The sequence below is a fragment of the Setaria italica genome, chromosome IV, assembly GCF_000263155.2.
Source record: "Setaria italica strain Yugu1 chromosome IV, Setaria_italica_v2.0, whole genome shotgun sequence".
NCBI lineage: Eukaryota > Viridiplantae > Streptophyta > Magnoliopsida > Poales > Poaceae > Setaria > Setaria italica.
Window position 1 is genome coordinate 9,267,150 of NC_028453.1, and position 17,276 is coordinate 9,284,425.

Here is a 17,276-nt window from a genome sequence, read left to right on the forward strand (position 1 = left end):
TTTCACCTAAGTTTGGCCCTCAAATCGGGCTACCAAAATGTATATCTGCTGATGATGGATCAAACCTACTGCTAACAGAATTGTAAAAGTCCCCGTAGATCTAATGCTCCAATAAACAATCCCTCCATGATCCAGCAGTGCGTATCTGAAATCTTTCCATGATAGGTAACCGAGTTGATCCACGCATAATCACGGCCACCCAAAGTTTACTGAGGTCAACGGACATGTACGTTGACCTAGCAGCTATAATTAATATAACCCCCTTCCAACTTTCCAAGTTAACCATAGCCGTTGTAGCTAGCGCACTAGCTAGCCCGAGATGGCAGCGTGCGAGCCATTGCATTCTTCCAGCCAGAAGCCACTCCCGCCCCGCAGCACCAAGCCTGGCTATTTCCTGCCCAAAACCGTCTGCATCTGGCTCGCGTGCGGCTTCCTCTTCTTGGCATTCCTCCACCTCCTCTGCTGCTCTCCTCGCGACGCTCAAGAAGCGGCGTTCACTTATGTCCTCCAGTACGCCAACGACGCTTACTCCAAGCTCATCACATCCAGGTACGAACATGGTTAAAACTTTTTTCCTTCATGAACCATGATTACTTGATCATCAGTTTGCATTTGCAATTTTTGCTGTCTGTTGCAGGAGCGGAGGCGGGCAGCCCTGCGACTACTCGGAGGGGCGGTGGGTGTGGGCGCCGGGTCACGCGCGGCGGTACAACGCCACGGTGTGCGACGTGAAGGAAGGCCAGGACTGCCTGCTCAACGGGCGGCCGGACACGGGCTACCTCAACTGGCGGTGGCAGCCGGCGGGGTGCCCCCTCCCGGCGTTCGACGCCGCGGCGTTCCTCACGGCGGTGCGCGGCAAGCACGTGGCGTTCGTCGGCGACTCGATGGCGCGGAACCAGGGCGAGTCCCTGGCCTGCCTCCTCACCTCCGCTGTCCCGCACCGCGTGGTGTACCGGGACCCCGTGCGGTACAGGCGCCACTTCATGCGCTGGGCGTTCCCGACGCACGACGTGACGGTGTCCGTGTACTGGGCGCCGTTCCTCGGCAGGGCCACGGGCAAGTGCGAGAACTACAGCATGCCCTACAACCTGGTGGACCTCGACGCGCCGGCGGACCGGTGGGCGGCCGACGCCGACACGATGGACGTGGTGGTGCTCGCCGCCAGCCACTGGGTGCTGAACCCGGCCGTCTACCACAACGGAGGCGAGGTGGTCGGCGTCCACGGCCACCCCGAGCTAAAACACACCGACATCGGCTATGCCACACCGTTGCGGCAGGTCTACCGGATGTCGCTGGAGTGGCTCAGCTCCGGCCGGCCACGAACGGTGGTGCTAGCCACGTTCTCGCCGACTCACTTTGAAAACCACCCCTTGGACGACCCCACGGCGTGCGCTAAGAAGGAGCCGTACAAGGAGGGGGAGAAGGAGCTGGACAGCATGGAGAAGGAGCTCAGGAAAATCGTCGTCGAGGAGGCGGAGGCTGCGGTGCAGAGGAACGGCCCCGGCGGTGCGGTGAGGATCGAGGTGCTGGACGTGACGAAGCTGGCGGCGATGCGGCCGGACGGGCACCCCGGGCCTTACATGAACCGCGACCCGTTTGCGAACGGCGTGGCGCAGAAGATGCCCACCGACTGCCTCCACTTCTGCCTGCCCGGGCCGGTCGACACGTTCAACGAGGTACTGCAGCAGATTCTGATGAAGAAGCGGTGAAATTATAGTGAGGGCGCAACTAGGTCAAAGTGGTGGATACTAGTAACAGTTGCCTTTTCATTTTTTTTTTCAAACACCTTTGTAGTGTATACTTGGAGTTGACACTTTTAGTTATAAAATGGTGCCCGCATAATATTCTCTTTGCATGTGTGTAGACTCTGGACTATTTCAGATTCTGATTGGGCTTGGCTTAGTATCTACAGCCTACAGGTATGATGATACACAACGAGTTGCGCCTATCAAATCCAATGCACATGAAGTAGTCTGAATGAACTTAGAACCTCCTATCTGGAAGGCTGAAGCTGTATGAAATTGCAAGCGCAAGCGTGGTTGCTATATTCCAAGATATGCTGCTATCGAGCGTTACAGTCTTGTTGGTTAGGAATGAAAAAGGAGAATTTGTCGTCAGATTTTATTGCCAAAATACAAGTTTCAATTTCGATAAATCTAAAATGAGAGGGCTCTCGATCTAGCTTAAATCGGGAGCCCTTGCAATTTAAAAAAGGGAAGCAAATGGTCGGAAGGAGACAAATGCCACAAAAGGAAAACAATGTCAATCAAGTAGCAAGTCGAATCAAGGAAGTAACAAAATCGAGTGCTTACTCTGACGACCTACTCCTCTTCTCCGGCGATGGCGATGAATCCAACTCCAGCACTCTAGTTTAGGTTTGGGTTTGGTTGGGGTTAATTAGAGTTTCAAGATTTTGGGTTGGGGAAGGGATTTGTGCCTACAAGATCTCTAAAGGGATGGTCGGGATGGTCAGGGGAGGCAGTACGGTTGGCCTGACGAAGGAGGCGAGTTGTGGCGGTGGAGGAAGGATGGCGAGGGCACCATCCGCTAGGCGGTGGAGGACCCCCGGTGGGCAGGGTCGGTGGTAGGGGTGAGCAAGCTTTGAGGTTAGTGGAGGGTTACAGGTAAGACGACGGTGGTTTGGTGGGCGGTGTTGATGCTCGCTATTGACACATGTTTAGTGCTATTTAACTAGCGTTTTCATGCTTAATCTTATACTAACCCACCACTTGGCACCTGAAATAACCCACCATTATTGCATATGTGTTGTATTTTGGAGTATATTGCATTATGACAGGAAATATGATATAATCAAGGGGTTTGCATAAAGAACTTAATAGATATTTGGACATGGGTCGTCGAGGGAAGTCAGCATGAGGAAGGAGAGGATCAGAAGGGCCAGGAAGGGCCTAGGCCGATCGGCCTGGGACCCTTTAGGCCGATCGGCCTAGCCCATTCCAGGGCCCGGTCGACCTCCCGTTTCCTTAGCGTGAAATCTACGATGATGTCTAGGTTTTTTCACCGACACTTAGAGCCGCCGCCTATGGGAGACTATAAATACCCCCTCATGAACTTCAACGAAGAAGGAGTTAGAGAGAGAAGAGAGAGAGAGAGTAGATAATACCACATAAACATCATCCACCGCCACCACAAGGAGCAAAAACGGAAAGAAGATTAGATCTACGAGAAGCCACGTGAAGCGAAGCACCAGAGGAGGAAGAAACCTCCTAAGCTGATCGGCTTGAGGTGCCGAGGCCGATCGGCCTGAGGCTTTTCTGCCCCCGTTCGTTGTCATCTTTGATCTAATTGATCTACAGGGCGATCTTTATCCAGAATTCTGTCAACATGTGTGAGATCATGGGGTAAAGTCTCTGTCTGTCCTCAGGGTTGTATGGAGATCTTGATTTGTAATCGTTGAACCTCTTGTTTAAGATCTATTTGTTATTTATCATATCTTGATGATGCTCTTTCATATAATGGCTTGCCACCGCTACTTTGGGTTGCTTATTTGCTTACCTAGAACGATCATCAAGCTGTGTTCTTATCGTTCAATATTTGAGTACCCTTGTGTAGTGACAACATGTGAGAGGGAAAGTGTTGGGCATGGTTCACATCCACTCACAATAACACTTAGATCCAGTTCTTTCATGCATGGTGATTACATCTACAAGTGATCCTAGCTCACTAGGACAAGCGTTTTAGCTATATTGTTTACATTCATACTCCCTATCTGCTTTAATCTAAATCACTAGTTTTTTTTGTTAGATCAATCTTATCATATACAAAGAACCTTCCGTTACGTAGATTAGTGCTTAGTTAAGCGTGCAAATCCACTTGTTCCACGGATTGGTAAACCTTGGGGGATTACTCTAAGGGAAGAGCTACAACTCATCCATACGCTTGTGGTTCATAAATTGACGTACTAACTGTCGTCAACAAGCTTTTCTGGCACCGTTACTTAAAAACAAGTCAGTTTTGCTACGTTTAACTTTGTATTAATTTTTGTTAACCTCTAACATCTAACCTTTTCTCTAAAAAAGAAAACCTTTATTTTTGTTTTTGGTGTTGTTGGCGCTAGAAATCGGCTGACCGAATCCCCAGCGTCTGACACACGACCCGGGAGAATCTGCTTAACTCCTGTTCGGGTGATTGCCCTGGTGCGGTTCGCGTGGCGTGCCAGCCAATCTGACCTGTTGATTGGCAAGAAAAAATACGTGTCAGATTCAGAGGTTGCGATCGGCTAAATTTCCGATCTCGAGAAAGCTTATCAGCGAATCGGCCGATTTGCCGTAACAAAGAAATCGGCTATAAAGCAGCCGATTACCGGGCAGCGTGAATGAATACTGCTGGAGCAATCAATACAACGCTACGGTAGCAACACTAGGAACAGATCTAGTTGGCTATGCATAAAATAGGTAAATTAAGTGATGAAATACGAGAAAAGCCAAGATTGCCGATTCCTAGCTGGATAACTGGTGATAAAACTAGAAAAACAGGTAAAACCCACAATTCTAGTAAATATCGATAACTAGTGAATAAATCTAAACGAAACGACAGCGATGCGCCCGAAGTTAAAGCTTAGAATTTACTCGGTAAACGGAACTTACAAGATCGACCGGAGGTCAAGTTGATGCAACCCCGCCAACCCGTACAAACTCGTGAAAAAGAAGAAAGTATTTGGCGAAGTCGCCTGCTTGAAAGTAAGTATGAGGAAATAGTAGTTTGTTGTATTGAGTTGTTCATGATTACAGATCTACAAAAGTGGCTATTTATAGCCCCGTACAGATGACTTCTTATCTGACTAGAACTCTATCCCTAATTCAAACGGAAAACGAATATTTACAAGTACGATTCGTACTAGGTTGATTATTATGCGCTCCATGGGCTGATTCCCTCTTCATCTTTATAGTCCTTTCTAAGCCCATACCGGCCCAACTATTCCAACCTCCTAATCGGCCGATTTCCTCATCGGCGAGGGGCAACCAATCGGGAACCGGGCGCGTCCGATCCCAAACCCTAGGGGTCAAGTGAGGCGGAATTCTAAAGATCCATCGGCCGATCCTGGACTGTAGCGTCGGTCGATCCTAGACTGTAGCATCAACCAACCGATCTTTAACTGTAGCGCCATTCGGCCGATTTCCAACTGTCACCCCTATATCCCGCTGTATCTTCCGATTTCTTCCTCCCCTGATGTCGATTTTACTCGTGTCGAAATCTGGCGTCAACAGGTCTCTAGATGGCTCTGATCAATCACTACAAGGAGGAAGGAGAAAAGTCGCTAAGGGACTATGCAATTCCATTAACGGATCAATTCGACATGTAGAAATCCAACTCAGTGCTTGCAGCCAAGGAGTACATCTTAGATAAAGGAATAATTGATGTGGTTGGAAGCAATCCTTTCCAAGGAGTGGAGACTAATAATCCATATAAACACATTGAGCGATTCACGGTGTTATACAACACGCTACAACAAGAAGGAATTCTACCAGCTTGGTTCAGGTGGAACCTATTCCTATTTTCACTTGCAAGTGAAGCGAGATGATGGTACGCAGAAGCTTCTTTCGACGTGAAGGGGAATCCAGAGATACTAATGACAAAGTTTTGTGGGAGATTTTTCTCTATTAGCAAACTGCAGAACCTTCGGAAGGAAGTGATCATGTTTGTGCAAGGAGAAGATGAAGGAATAGATCAAGCTTGGGATAGATTCAAAAGACTACTCGAACAAGGACCTAAGCTTGGACTCTCAGGTGATGTGTTGTTGCATACATTTTATTTTTCACTAACCCAAAAATGCTGGAAATTTGTTCAAATATGTGCAAGAGGAGACCTTATGGAAAAGACACTTAGGGAGGCTGCTCAACTTCTACAGAAAATCAGCATACGAGCAGCCGTAAACAGAGAATATGATAACTATCAATCTGGGGCACGAAAGCAAGGAAATCAAGAACATATACTTGCTAGAATTTTTAGAAAACAACACCAAAAGGATGAGAAGGAAGAACACCACACATAAAGGAGGAACATAACCGGTGCATCAAAGACAACAAACCAGAAACATCAGAAGCTCAAAGTTTGGCGAATGCAAAACCTCTGCGGGAGTTTGAACAAATGGATTGGATTCCTAGTGATTTCAGCGAGATATTTGATAAACATAGGCCATATTCAAATCAAAAGGGGTCAACCAGCACCATAGAGATGGATTTTCCACCAGAGACACACTGGGTACATGCTTGACAAGGAAACAACGGGAGAAATCATTCAAAAACTTTTCAGCCAAGAAGAAGTAGACCCAGAATATGTTGCTAAAGTAAAGAGAGTCATGGGAGTAAACCCTGAAGTAAAGAGAGTCATGGGAGTAAACCCTGAAGCATCACCTTTCACCAGCCTAGTGCAAATATACGCAATTGGGATCAATCAAGACAAGGGAGCACATTTGCCTACACCACATATCAACTACATGATCAATGGGAAGATTATCAACAAAGCACTCTATGATATAAGAGCACATGTAAGTGTCATATCTTCGAAACTTTATGATAAACTTTTCAGTAAGACTTTGCAACTTGCTCCAACACCAATTAAATTGATCATAGGAGATGGTAGAACAACTGAACCTTTGGTGTGCTTAGAGATCTAAAAGTTAACATCTCAATTAAATCTATACCAACTAATTTCTTTGTTATTGATGCTTGCCATGATAAACATGATGATATAATCCTTGGTAGACCTTTACTTAAGTTGGTAATGCTATGCTTGATGCGGGAGAAGGCAAAGTAACAATTAATCTTGATGGTGCCAAATATACTTATGATTTTCTGCCTGCATCTTGGAAAAATTTGTATCTATCTCCTGATACGAGGAGGTAGAAAGTGTATGCTTTGCTGAAAGTTTCAGGGATCCTTTACTAAGAGTAATGGAAAATAATGAGGATGACCATGATAACGAATTGGAAGAAGCAATTGAAGCATTGTCACCTCAATACGAAACTCTGGAGAAAGGAAAATTCAAAGATATTGGAGAATTGGTGCAACAAGAACTAGAAGCACCAGATGTTGAGCAGAAGCCGTTACCCAAGGAATTAAATATGAATATTTGGGGAATAACAAGATGTATCCAGTAATTGTTAGCGATGAGTTAAGTAAAGAAGAAATTGAGAAGTTGCTGAATTTATTGAGAAGACATCAAAAAGTGATTGGGTACACAATCAAAGACTTAAAAGGAATTTGTTCAGCCTTCTACACTTATCAGATATAGTTAGAAGATCAACATAAGCTAGTTGTGGAGGGCCATAGAAGACTAGGCCATGCTATCTGCGATGTAGTAAAGAAGGAGGTGATCAAATTACTTAATGCTGGGATTATTTATCCAGTAGCACATAGTAAATAGGTGAGCCCAGTGCATTGCGTACGAAAGAAAGGAGGACTTACTGTCATGACAAATGAGAATAATGAGTTGATCCCTCAGAGGACGGTGACAGGGTGGAGGATGTGTATTAACTATTGGAAGCTAAACAAGGCAACTAGGAAGGATCACTTCCCTTTGCCTTTCATTAATGAAATGGTCAAAATGTTAGCAAAGCATTCTCACTTTTGCTATCTTGATGGATATTCCAGGTTCTTTCAGATTTCTTTACACCCAGATGATCAACATAAGACCATGTTCACTTGTCCATATGGAACTTTTGCTTATAGAAGGATGTCTTTTCGATTGTGCAATTAGATCATTCTAGTACAAATTATGTAGCAGCAAACATGTCGATCTGCTTCTGTAGCGAGATCCTTCAATAATTTGTAGTGAGATGCTTCAATAATCTGAAGGACACATTATTGTTTGCTATTCTCAAGTTGTTCCTTCTTTAAATATTGTTTCACCTATGCTTATGTTTCTCATTATATTCTGTGACAGCTCGGAACAAACATGGACTATGTCTTTCACTTGCAAGGGGGAACTGGGGGGACAACAATTTGCTCAGTATAGAATAGACAGGGATGAGCTCATGTTTGGTAACTTTATAACAATGAAATCAAATTTGGGGTATGGTGCTAGGGACTACTTGTACTCTAAGAGGAGATGTGGTAACGCTGTAGCAACACTAAACGAGATTGAATATGATGTCAATGCAAATGCAATGTTATCAAGTAATGCAAAGGAGAGGGAGGTCAGATTAGTATTGTCAAGGGATCAAATAACAGAGCAAAATGTGGACATAACACCCATTAAATTGCCAAGAATGGCATCAATTAGTGAAGATTCCATAGATGAGTCAATTGATGATTACAAGGTGTGGCTTAATAATATGCATAAACAGTGTCAAGGCATGGGTAAGTTATGTTGCTGCCCTATTCTGAATGGTTATATTATATTATATTGCAATGGCCAAATCACTAATATCAGCATGGCTTTCGCAGATTTTGAAGATATATACAGGGATGACACAGTCAAGACTTAAAAAAATGGTTAAGGGTGCAAGGACAACTTGATGACATTAGTAATATAACATCTTTTCCCAAAATGTCAACCAACTTATTATTAGTCCTTCGCAAACCATTTACAGTTTACACATGTGACCTACTGTCTACAGGTGCATATGAAAACCCTAGAAATCAGATAGATTTACTAAATTCAAGTCAAGATAGCAATCGAACACCACCTCTGAACCAACCATCACATGCTCGGCGTGAGAAAACACAGGGAGATAGTAAGTAATGCTCATTGTGATTTTATTTTGAGGTTCAGTTCAGTTTTCCCTATGTAAATGATTTTGTTTAATCTCTTGCATTGTATATTGTTTTGATGGATAAGACTCCCAAAAGAGGAAGGCACGAGGTACTGTGAAAGGATTGGCAACCAGCTACAAGAGATCCAAGCAAGGCAGTTAGAAGCTTAAAGTCCAATTCTCTAGACTTGGAGGAGTTGTAGGTGAGAACGCACACACATTTACTGATGAAATAGTGGTGTTTACAAGGAAAAAAGCACCACTCATTGGAGTAAGAACATGGAGAGATATCCACAAAGATGTAAAAAAATCAATAGTATCTGATATGATGGTAAGTTTCTGATTTGTTTTTGCTTGCGTACACATTTTTGTTACCAAATTATTTAAGAAGTGACCTAGTATTTATGTTTTATGTTGAACAGCATACGTGCGACATTGAGAATAACGAGGAAAACAGGAAAAAGATATGGACCATCGCTAATGAGCGTTACAAAGGATGGCGAGCAACATTTAGTGCTACGTACAGGGCGTATACCACCTATGACAAGAGAATGAGACATAAGCCAGAAGAGTTGGACATTGTTGAATGGCACTATCTGGTTTTGTATTTTGGCAGTGAAGAATTTCAGGTTTGATGACATTTATTTTATTCTTGCCAATTGCACTTGATGAAATAAAGGCTATGTTTCGAGCATTGCACTATTTTTTTAGAATCAACTCCTTGTGCAGCAAGAATTTTTAGAATTGGCAGAATGTAAAGATACACCATCTGACAGGATCAAAGCCTTTTTCTCAGTGTAGCTTTGAGCAGGTAATAACTTCAAAAGCATATGTCCATGCTTCCTTACATTATGAAATATCGCTAATTTGTTACATTCTTGCCAAATTAGAGGGACCCGTAACTGGTGATGAACTAAATGATTTGGACCTTTTTATATTGACACACAATAAGAATGGGCGATGGACAAGCTAAGAATCTTGGGATGTCTATGTGAGTATATAACAGTTTGTACAAATCTTATTAAGTGATGCAAAGTGACCGCCTACAATTTCATTTTGAATTAACTACTTTTACTGTCCTCCTTTGTTAGGATAATGCAAACAACAAAATTTTGAAGAGGGAAACAAATGGAGATGCAAACATCATCTCAGACGTGGAGCAAAACTAGATTTTCCAGTCAGCCTACAAGGAAACAAGAAACTGCAAATCAACCAAGATCTTTGCTAATGGATACTTGGCAAGGTACCCAACTAGAAGGCAACTACTGTCTGAGGAATACCAGTACCACGTCCATCAGGATGTGGCACTCATGGACACGTTTTCAAACCTACAAGAAATAATTGAAACTCAAGAGGCTAAAAGGGAAGCCGAAAGGGAAGAATATAGGCGTCAGATGGAAGAAATGATGAAGGCAAGGGAGGCCAATAGAGAAGCACTAAGGCAAGAGTTTATGTCAAGGATGCAAGCAGCACAAGGACAAGCATCAATACAACAGGTAATAGTAATGTAAAATCTTAACTTGCCCAATAGATTTAGTTAATGTGTTTATCTATCTCTAGGACCTATACATGCCCGCTGGTTTAATCTTTGATAGTTTGTTGAACTGAAACCATGTGCTCAGGTAGTCGGCTACAAACCATGCTGGTAGTATTTATTTCTTACATATTGTAAAGGCGTTGTTTTGGTGTAGGCATTATGCATATCTACTAAAATTTGAACGCATAAACAGCATCATTTTTGTACTTTCAAACTCCAGTCATGATTTTTCTGACCAAAATTGAAATGCAGGCTAACAAAGATGGGGGACAAATTGCAGAGGTTGCTGCTACAACAAACATGGGTGAAGAAAATGTAACTACAGAAAGTGAAGAAATATCACATCAGGTAGTTTGAGAACTAAAAGTGTTTAATGTTTTCATGTGATAGTCCTTAGTATGGGGTCTAATTTTCCCTCCATCTATTGATTTGCAGGAAAACCAAGATAGCAGCCCGCCACAAACACAACTCGTAGCTACCACAGCGGCAGGTACAAGTATTGGTCGCACAACTAGGAGTAGTGCTGTGAATAAGACACAAACAGGCCAAAACAAAGGAGGGGATACGACAGTTAGTTTTACTACTACAAAAGCACTGAAGGATAATGTGGCTAAGAAACGAGCATTATCCGAAAGGAATAAAAAAGCTAGCAATGCACAAGTGATTTGTAAGTCCACGACCTGTGAATATTTCTGAATCAGATTTCTATCACTGAGTGCATTTTGTATATACCTGATTGACTTGTAGACTTGATCATGTAACCTTTTCATGGGGAATTTTACTTTTGAATAATTCTGCAAATTTATTTGTAAACCTGCTAGTCTTTAGGAGTTTTTTTTTGTTTTCGTTTTCCTCATCAATATGACTGAGAATGCAAGCAAATGTCTATTAGTTTTTAGGAGTTTTTTTTGTTTTCGTTTTCCTCATTAATATGATGGAGAATGCAAGCAAATTATCTAGGGTTTGGATTGCGAGTTTTGTACACCAATCTCTTTATTATCTTTGTTGCTACTAGTTCTTGTGTCATATTTATCAACGGAATTGGTTAGGCAGTTATTCTGTTGTGGTTTGAAAATATTACATACTTGCTGCTGCTTGCATTTGGTTCTCTGATTAAATTAGTCTAGACTTTTGGCTTGATGTGAGTGGATATCAGTTGTCCCTTTCTTTAATTGGCATGAACACCTGCTGCTAAGTCTGTGAACAATTGTGCTGGCCAAGATCATCTAGTGTTTCCTGTCGTGACTGTCTCTGGATATTTTATTAGCTTATTCTGAAGTTTCCTTGCTGTTGCTCATGTTAGACATGGAAGGAATTTTTTATTGCCGAAGATCATTCATTAACTGAAAGTTGGTCATTTGAGAAATAAAAAGGAATTCATCATATAGTCATTTGATTGATAATTTTACTTTGAATGAATCAGCAAATTTCAAACCCATTAGTCTTTAATTTATGATTCCAAATTGCTTACCTTCAAAATGGTTTAGTCCATGTTGTTGTTGCTAAAATAATACAATTTTAGTTTACCTGATGCATATACCAATGTTAATGATTTTTTCAGGAGCAAGATAGTTTGAGTGGAGCGCGCAGATGATGGGACGGTCAATGTCAAGATAACCTTTGCTACAGTGCTAGACATAGCTTATTACATTTTGATGTGTTCAAACTAGCTAGTGTGAGTCGGATATCTTATGTGTTTCAGTTGTGCGTGTGTTATCGACTAAGTTTGACATATTTTGAATTAATGCATGTCTAAATGCTTCTTTCATCATATATTGTTCGGCATGCAATTATTGTTTGAAGCAAACAAAGCGTTGCAATATGGACTATCGACATAATAATTTGGCGTTGCAATATATGATATAGCAACAAACAAATGGTGTGGCAAAAAAACACATACCAACGAAATAGTGGGTGTGGCAATAGAGTCTCCAAACTGTAGCAACACAATAGTAAGCGTGTGAATAGAGGGTCCCTATAGCAACCAGTATTGATTGTGGCAATAGAGAGGCAACCTCTAGCAACCAAACATTTATCATGGCAACAGATGGTTGCACCTATAGCAACCACAATGTTTAGTCTGGCAATAGAGAGGCTACCTCTAGCAACCAAATATTTGTCGTGGCAATAGAGGGTTCCACCTATAGCAACCACGTAGATAGTGTGGCAATAGAGAGGCCAACTGTAGCAACCAAATATTTATAGTGGCAATAGAGGGTTCCACCTATAGCAACCACAGAGATAGCGTGGCAATAGAGGGTCCATCTATTGTAATGCTATTGATGTGTGGCAATAAGGTCTATTGCAACACCCATTGTCATTGCTAGTGCACCTATTGCTACTCTTTGGGTACGTGGCATCATGTATTTCTGGCAACATCGAGTGTGTTGCCACGATGGTTGCTTATACTATGGCTTGCAACAATACATGGTGTTGCAACAACACTCCATTGTGTTGCAATAGGGGAAAACCTATTGCAACACCAAAATGAGTCATGGTGCAAACTTTAGACCACGGTTATTGTCGCAACGCCTGCCAACGAAATTTTGTGTTGCAATTTTGTCTATTGCAATCATTTTTGGTATATTGCAACACTTTTAAGCTGTTGCATCAGGAGTAAAACCTTGTAGTATAATTGACCCCATGCGGCAATTGAAACCATCGGCCTGAGCTATCCTTTTCCTCTCATCCAGTTGGCCTGTGTTTCTCGAACGGGTACTTGAAAAGAGATTTTTACTCTTTTAAAATTTCGTGGACCAACTAACTCAGATTGCACTAAAGGAGAAGTACCACCTAGAGCTTCAACAACATCTTTCAGCTATCTAATATTGTCGATAAGCTACATTATATGTAAGTAAATTTAGGAATTATTCATGTGTAGTAAAAAACTAATTACAAGAAGTAAAGAATATTACTATGTTGGGAATTATTCCTTTGTTTTGATCGTCTTTTGGCAAGTTGATGTGATTAGGGAAGTGAATTCCTTGAGGACAAGCCAACGGTGGCTCCTCAAAAATGTAGTGTCCACGGCCACCACTACCACGGCGGCCACCTCCACGGCTACCACCACCACGGCGAGAAGAACTTCCACTTGCCATAATTAGCCCAAACTATCCAAATAAAATTGTGATAAGATAATTTGCCACCATTTTTCTTAACTAGGCAACTTTGCCACCAATAATACATTGTCATATACACACATTATGTACATTAAAAAATATAGCCTTATGCCACAAAAACTAATTACTTTGCATCCAATACAAATTGATATCCAATTCAAGCAAAATCACAGCCATTTTAATCCAATACAGGTAGCAAAATTATTTTAATGCATCAAAATCAAAAATATCGAAAAAAAAAGAAAAACTAACTGGAGAGGGTGCACGGGGGGAGGCACGGTGGCGAGTGGGGGAGGGGGAGGGAGAGGCACAGTGATAACCCGTGGGGGAGGTGGGGGAGGGTGAGGCACGACGACAGCCCGCGGGGGAGGCGACGGCGGCGGCCATGGGCAGTGACGGTGATGGCGGGGTAGGGGATGGGGGCGATGGCGACTAGGATGGCGATGAAGATAGCGACCAGGATGGGGGTGACGGCCGATGGAGTCGGGGATGGGGTGATAGCATCGGAGCTAGGGACAGAACGATGGGTACAGGGTGGTGGCGGAGGGACAGGGACAGTGGCGGTCAGTGATGGGGCCGGGAACTGGGATGGGGCAGCGGCGGTCCGTGACGGGGCGGCGGCGGTTAGCAAGGGGCGGTGCGGACAGTGCCGAGGAGGTGGAGGTCGGCCACGGGGTGGTGCAGACGGTGCCGGGGTGGCGGGGGTTGGCAACGGGGAGTTTGGGGACAGCAACGGCGACTGAAGAAACTGCTAAGTATTGGAGAAGGCGATGGGTTTTTATAGGGGGCGACAGTTTAGTATCAGTGCTAGCCATCCTAGTACTAAATTTCCAAGTGACCGGTACTAAATGTCTCCATTTAGTACTGGTATGGCTTCCAACTAGTACTAAAGTGTCAGCCTCTAGCTGTTTCGTTTCCGTGCGCACTCTATTTTCTTTTATTATTTCTTTTCCTTTTCCTGCAAACCTATCATGTTATTTTTGAAAACTCGTTATATCATGGAAAAAAGCAAAACACCAAAAAATAGCACTCCATTTCTTTTATTATTCCTTAAAATAAACATGAGATAAATAAATTATTGATCAAAGAAATAGAATTATTGTTAAATTAGAGTGACATGAAAATTACACCAATCAAGCTTCATATCATTCACTAGTTTGAGTCCACAGACGTAAGAATCACTCAAGACTACAGACACTCCATAGTGGACTTCACGGAGTTATGAATCCTAAAATAATGGTACAACAGTAAATCTTTGATTCCATGTACTTCTGCTGACACATACTCTAGCTGAATATCATAAAGTAATATTGAAATAATTGTCAAACATCTTTTGGAGCAAGTACCATATTATCATAATAGAAGTATGGTGGCCCAATAGCCTGTCTAGGGAAAAGACCTGTTCACTGAGCATGGCCCAGTTTGGCAATCCAAAACCAACCAAAAGCCGATGGGTCAAGGTCAGTGAACAAATCTCTGCTTGAACCAGCTATTGGCCATTATACTTCTATTATGAAAATCTAGCTCCAAAAGGTGTGTGAAAAACTATTTCAAGATTCTTTTACGAAGTTCAGCTAGAGTTTTGGGACTCGAAATTCTTCTATTCTTTGGTATTGGAGGAGCGGAGATGTTACATCCATTGTTGGTCCATTTGCATCTTATTACGTGAAAAATGGACATCGAGCTTCATATTAGATAAAGAGCTTGATCAATATTAGGTTAGGGAAAGATAGAGTAAATATGTTTATAATATTTAGTCCTCACTCTAAAAAACTCTCCATTCTCCTCGTTCTAAAAAGATCAATAAGTACTCCATTTGTAACATAAAACTCATTCTAAAAAACTCTCAATTCTCCTCACTCTAAAAAACTCTCAATTCTCCTTGTTCTAAAAGATCAACAAGTACTCCATTTGTAACATCAAACTTATTCTAAAAAACTCTACATTCTCCTCACTCTAAAAGATCAATAAGTGCTCCATTTGTAACATAAAACTCATTCGAAAAAACTCTCTATTATCCTCACTCTAAGGGCCTGTTTGGTTTCACATGCTTATGCATAAGCAACTTAAAATAAGCAAATAAGTTGCTTATGAAACCAATCACTCTTGCTTATGAGGTTGCTTATGGGGTTGCTTATTATAAGCAAATAAGCAACTCTTGGGTTGCTTATGGTTGCTTATGGGGACTTCCCGATGCACTTTACACCTCTTGCCCTCATTGAATGCCTGGTTGCCCTCCCTCTCTCTCAATGATTAGGGGCAAACATGACAATATCCACCTCATTCAATGCTTATAAGCAAGGGTTTCCAAACAGCTGAACTAAAAATAAGCAACTCCAAATAAGCAACTTTAAGTTGTGCTTATAATAAGCAACTCAAACCAAACAGGCCCTAAAAAACTCTCCATTCTCCTTGTTCAAAAAAATCAACAAGTACTCCATTTGTAATGTAAAACTCATTCTACAAAACTCTCCATTCTCCTCACTCTAATAAAGCAACAAGTTACTCCATTTGTAATAAAACTAGCTCATTCAAAAAAAACTAGAATACTATGACCATAGAAGGGAGAATGAAGTTGCTAACCGGTCTAGTGAAGAAGCCGGTCGAGTGAAGAAAAACGAAACCCGAGCAAATGGTTGAGCTTGCTCGGGGAGGAAGGAAGCAGCTGATTTATAGAGTTTACCGGCTGGTAACTTCAACTGGTATTAAATGGTTAAAATTAGTACCGGTTCAAGCTACCAGCCGGTACCAAATGACATTCTCACCACTAGTTGTCGACCACGCAGTCCTTTAGTATTGGGTGAGGCGCTAAACCGGTACTACAGGGCTCCGGTGGCACTGTGCGTCCCGACAAGTACTAACGCGCGAGCGTGCATCCGGTACTAACGTGTTGGAGGAATGCACAGTTTTCCAGTAGTGTTGTCACTGTAATTTCACTGCCTCTTCGTTAGAATTTGCTACAATATCTCGTTGAAAGTGTAGACCGGCTCGGGCAGGCAGAAATGCAGGCAGTCGGTCAGCATCCTCTCCAGCACACCGTGAGCGAACGGGTCGCGGTTCATGTACGGGCCGGGGTGCCCGTCCGGCCGCATCGCTGCCAACTTTGTCACGTCCAGCACCTAAAAAACCTCACGGCGCCGCTCGGACCATTCCTCCGAGCTGCAGCCTCTGCCTCCTCGATGACGATGCTCCTGAGCTCTCCAATCCGTTCAGCTCCTTCTCCCCCTCCTTGTACGGCGGCTTCTTCGCACACGCTGTGGGGTCGTCCATCTTATTGTTTCCGAAGTGAGTTGGCGAGAACGTCGCCAGCACCACGGTCCGTGGCCTGCCGCCGGAGCTCAGCCATTCCACCGCCACACGGTACGCCTGCCTGAACGGCGGTCGGCGGGGCGTAGCCGATGTCCGTGTGGTTGAGCTCTGGGTGGGCATGGACGCCGATCAGCTCGCTGCCGTTGTGGTAGACGGCCGAGTTCAGCAACCAGTGTCCCGCGGAGAGCACCACCACGTCCATCGTGTCAGCGTCGGCCGCCCACCGGTCCGCTGGCGCATCGAGGTACACCAGGTTCGGGGGCGGATCTGGGCCTCGATCTGCCCGGGCTACAGCCCGGGACGAGGTCCAAGAATAGTGGAAAAGTTCTTCATAAAAATAGTATAAATAGGCTTTTTGGCCATTAGCCCACCCTGAAGACAGCTTGGCCCAGGCGGCCAAGCCATCACCCAGTCACCCTAGCGCTAGCCGCCTCCCGTCCGCCCACCCCCGAGTCCCCGACTCAGCCGCCTCCCGTCCGCCCGACCCGTCCGCAGGGACTGAAGGCCGCCGACCGCTGCCCAGGCGCCGCGTCGGCGGGTCCCCCGGCCCCAGCTCGCCGCCGGGCGTCGGCCGCGCGCCGCGCCCCCGACCCCC

The 17,276-nt window shown here is 43.8% G+C and overlaps 1 protein-coding gene across 1 annotated transcript; it reads left to right on the forward strand.

Annotated features, from left to right (window-relative positions):
* The first annotated feature begins 319 nt into the window (after window positions 1-319).
* Window positions 320-1,709, forward strand: LOC101776212 (protein ALTERED XYLOGLUCAN 4). Its single transcript, XM_022826066.1, has 2 exons — window positions 320-549; window positions 638-1,709. Exons 1-2 carry the CDS (start codon window positions 320-322, stop codon window positions 1,707-1,709), a joined length of 1,302 nt encoding a protein of 433 aa, XP_022681801.1.
* Window positions 1,710-17,276: the final 15,567 nt, after the last annotated feature.

Bases quoted from the DNA above. Each gene is read 5' to 3' on its own strand.
- LOC101776212 (XM_022826066.1), top strand. From the start codon at position 320: ATGGCAGCGTGCGAGCCATTGCATTCTTCCAGCCAGAAGCCACTCCCG. The intron at 550-637 runs GTACGAACATGG...TGTCTGTTGCAG, and splicing joins TCCAAGCTCATCACATCCAG to GAGCGGAGGCGGGCAGCCCT.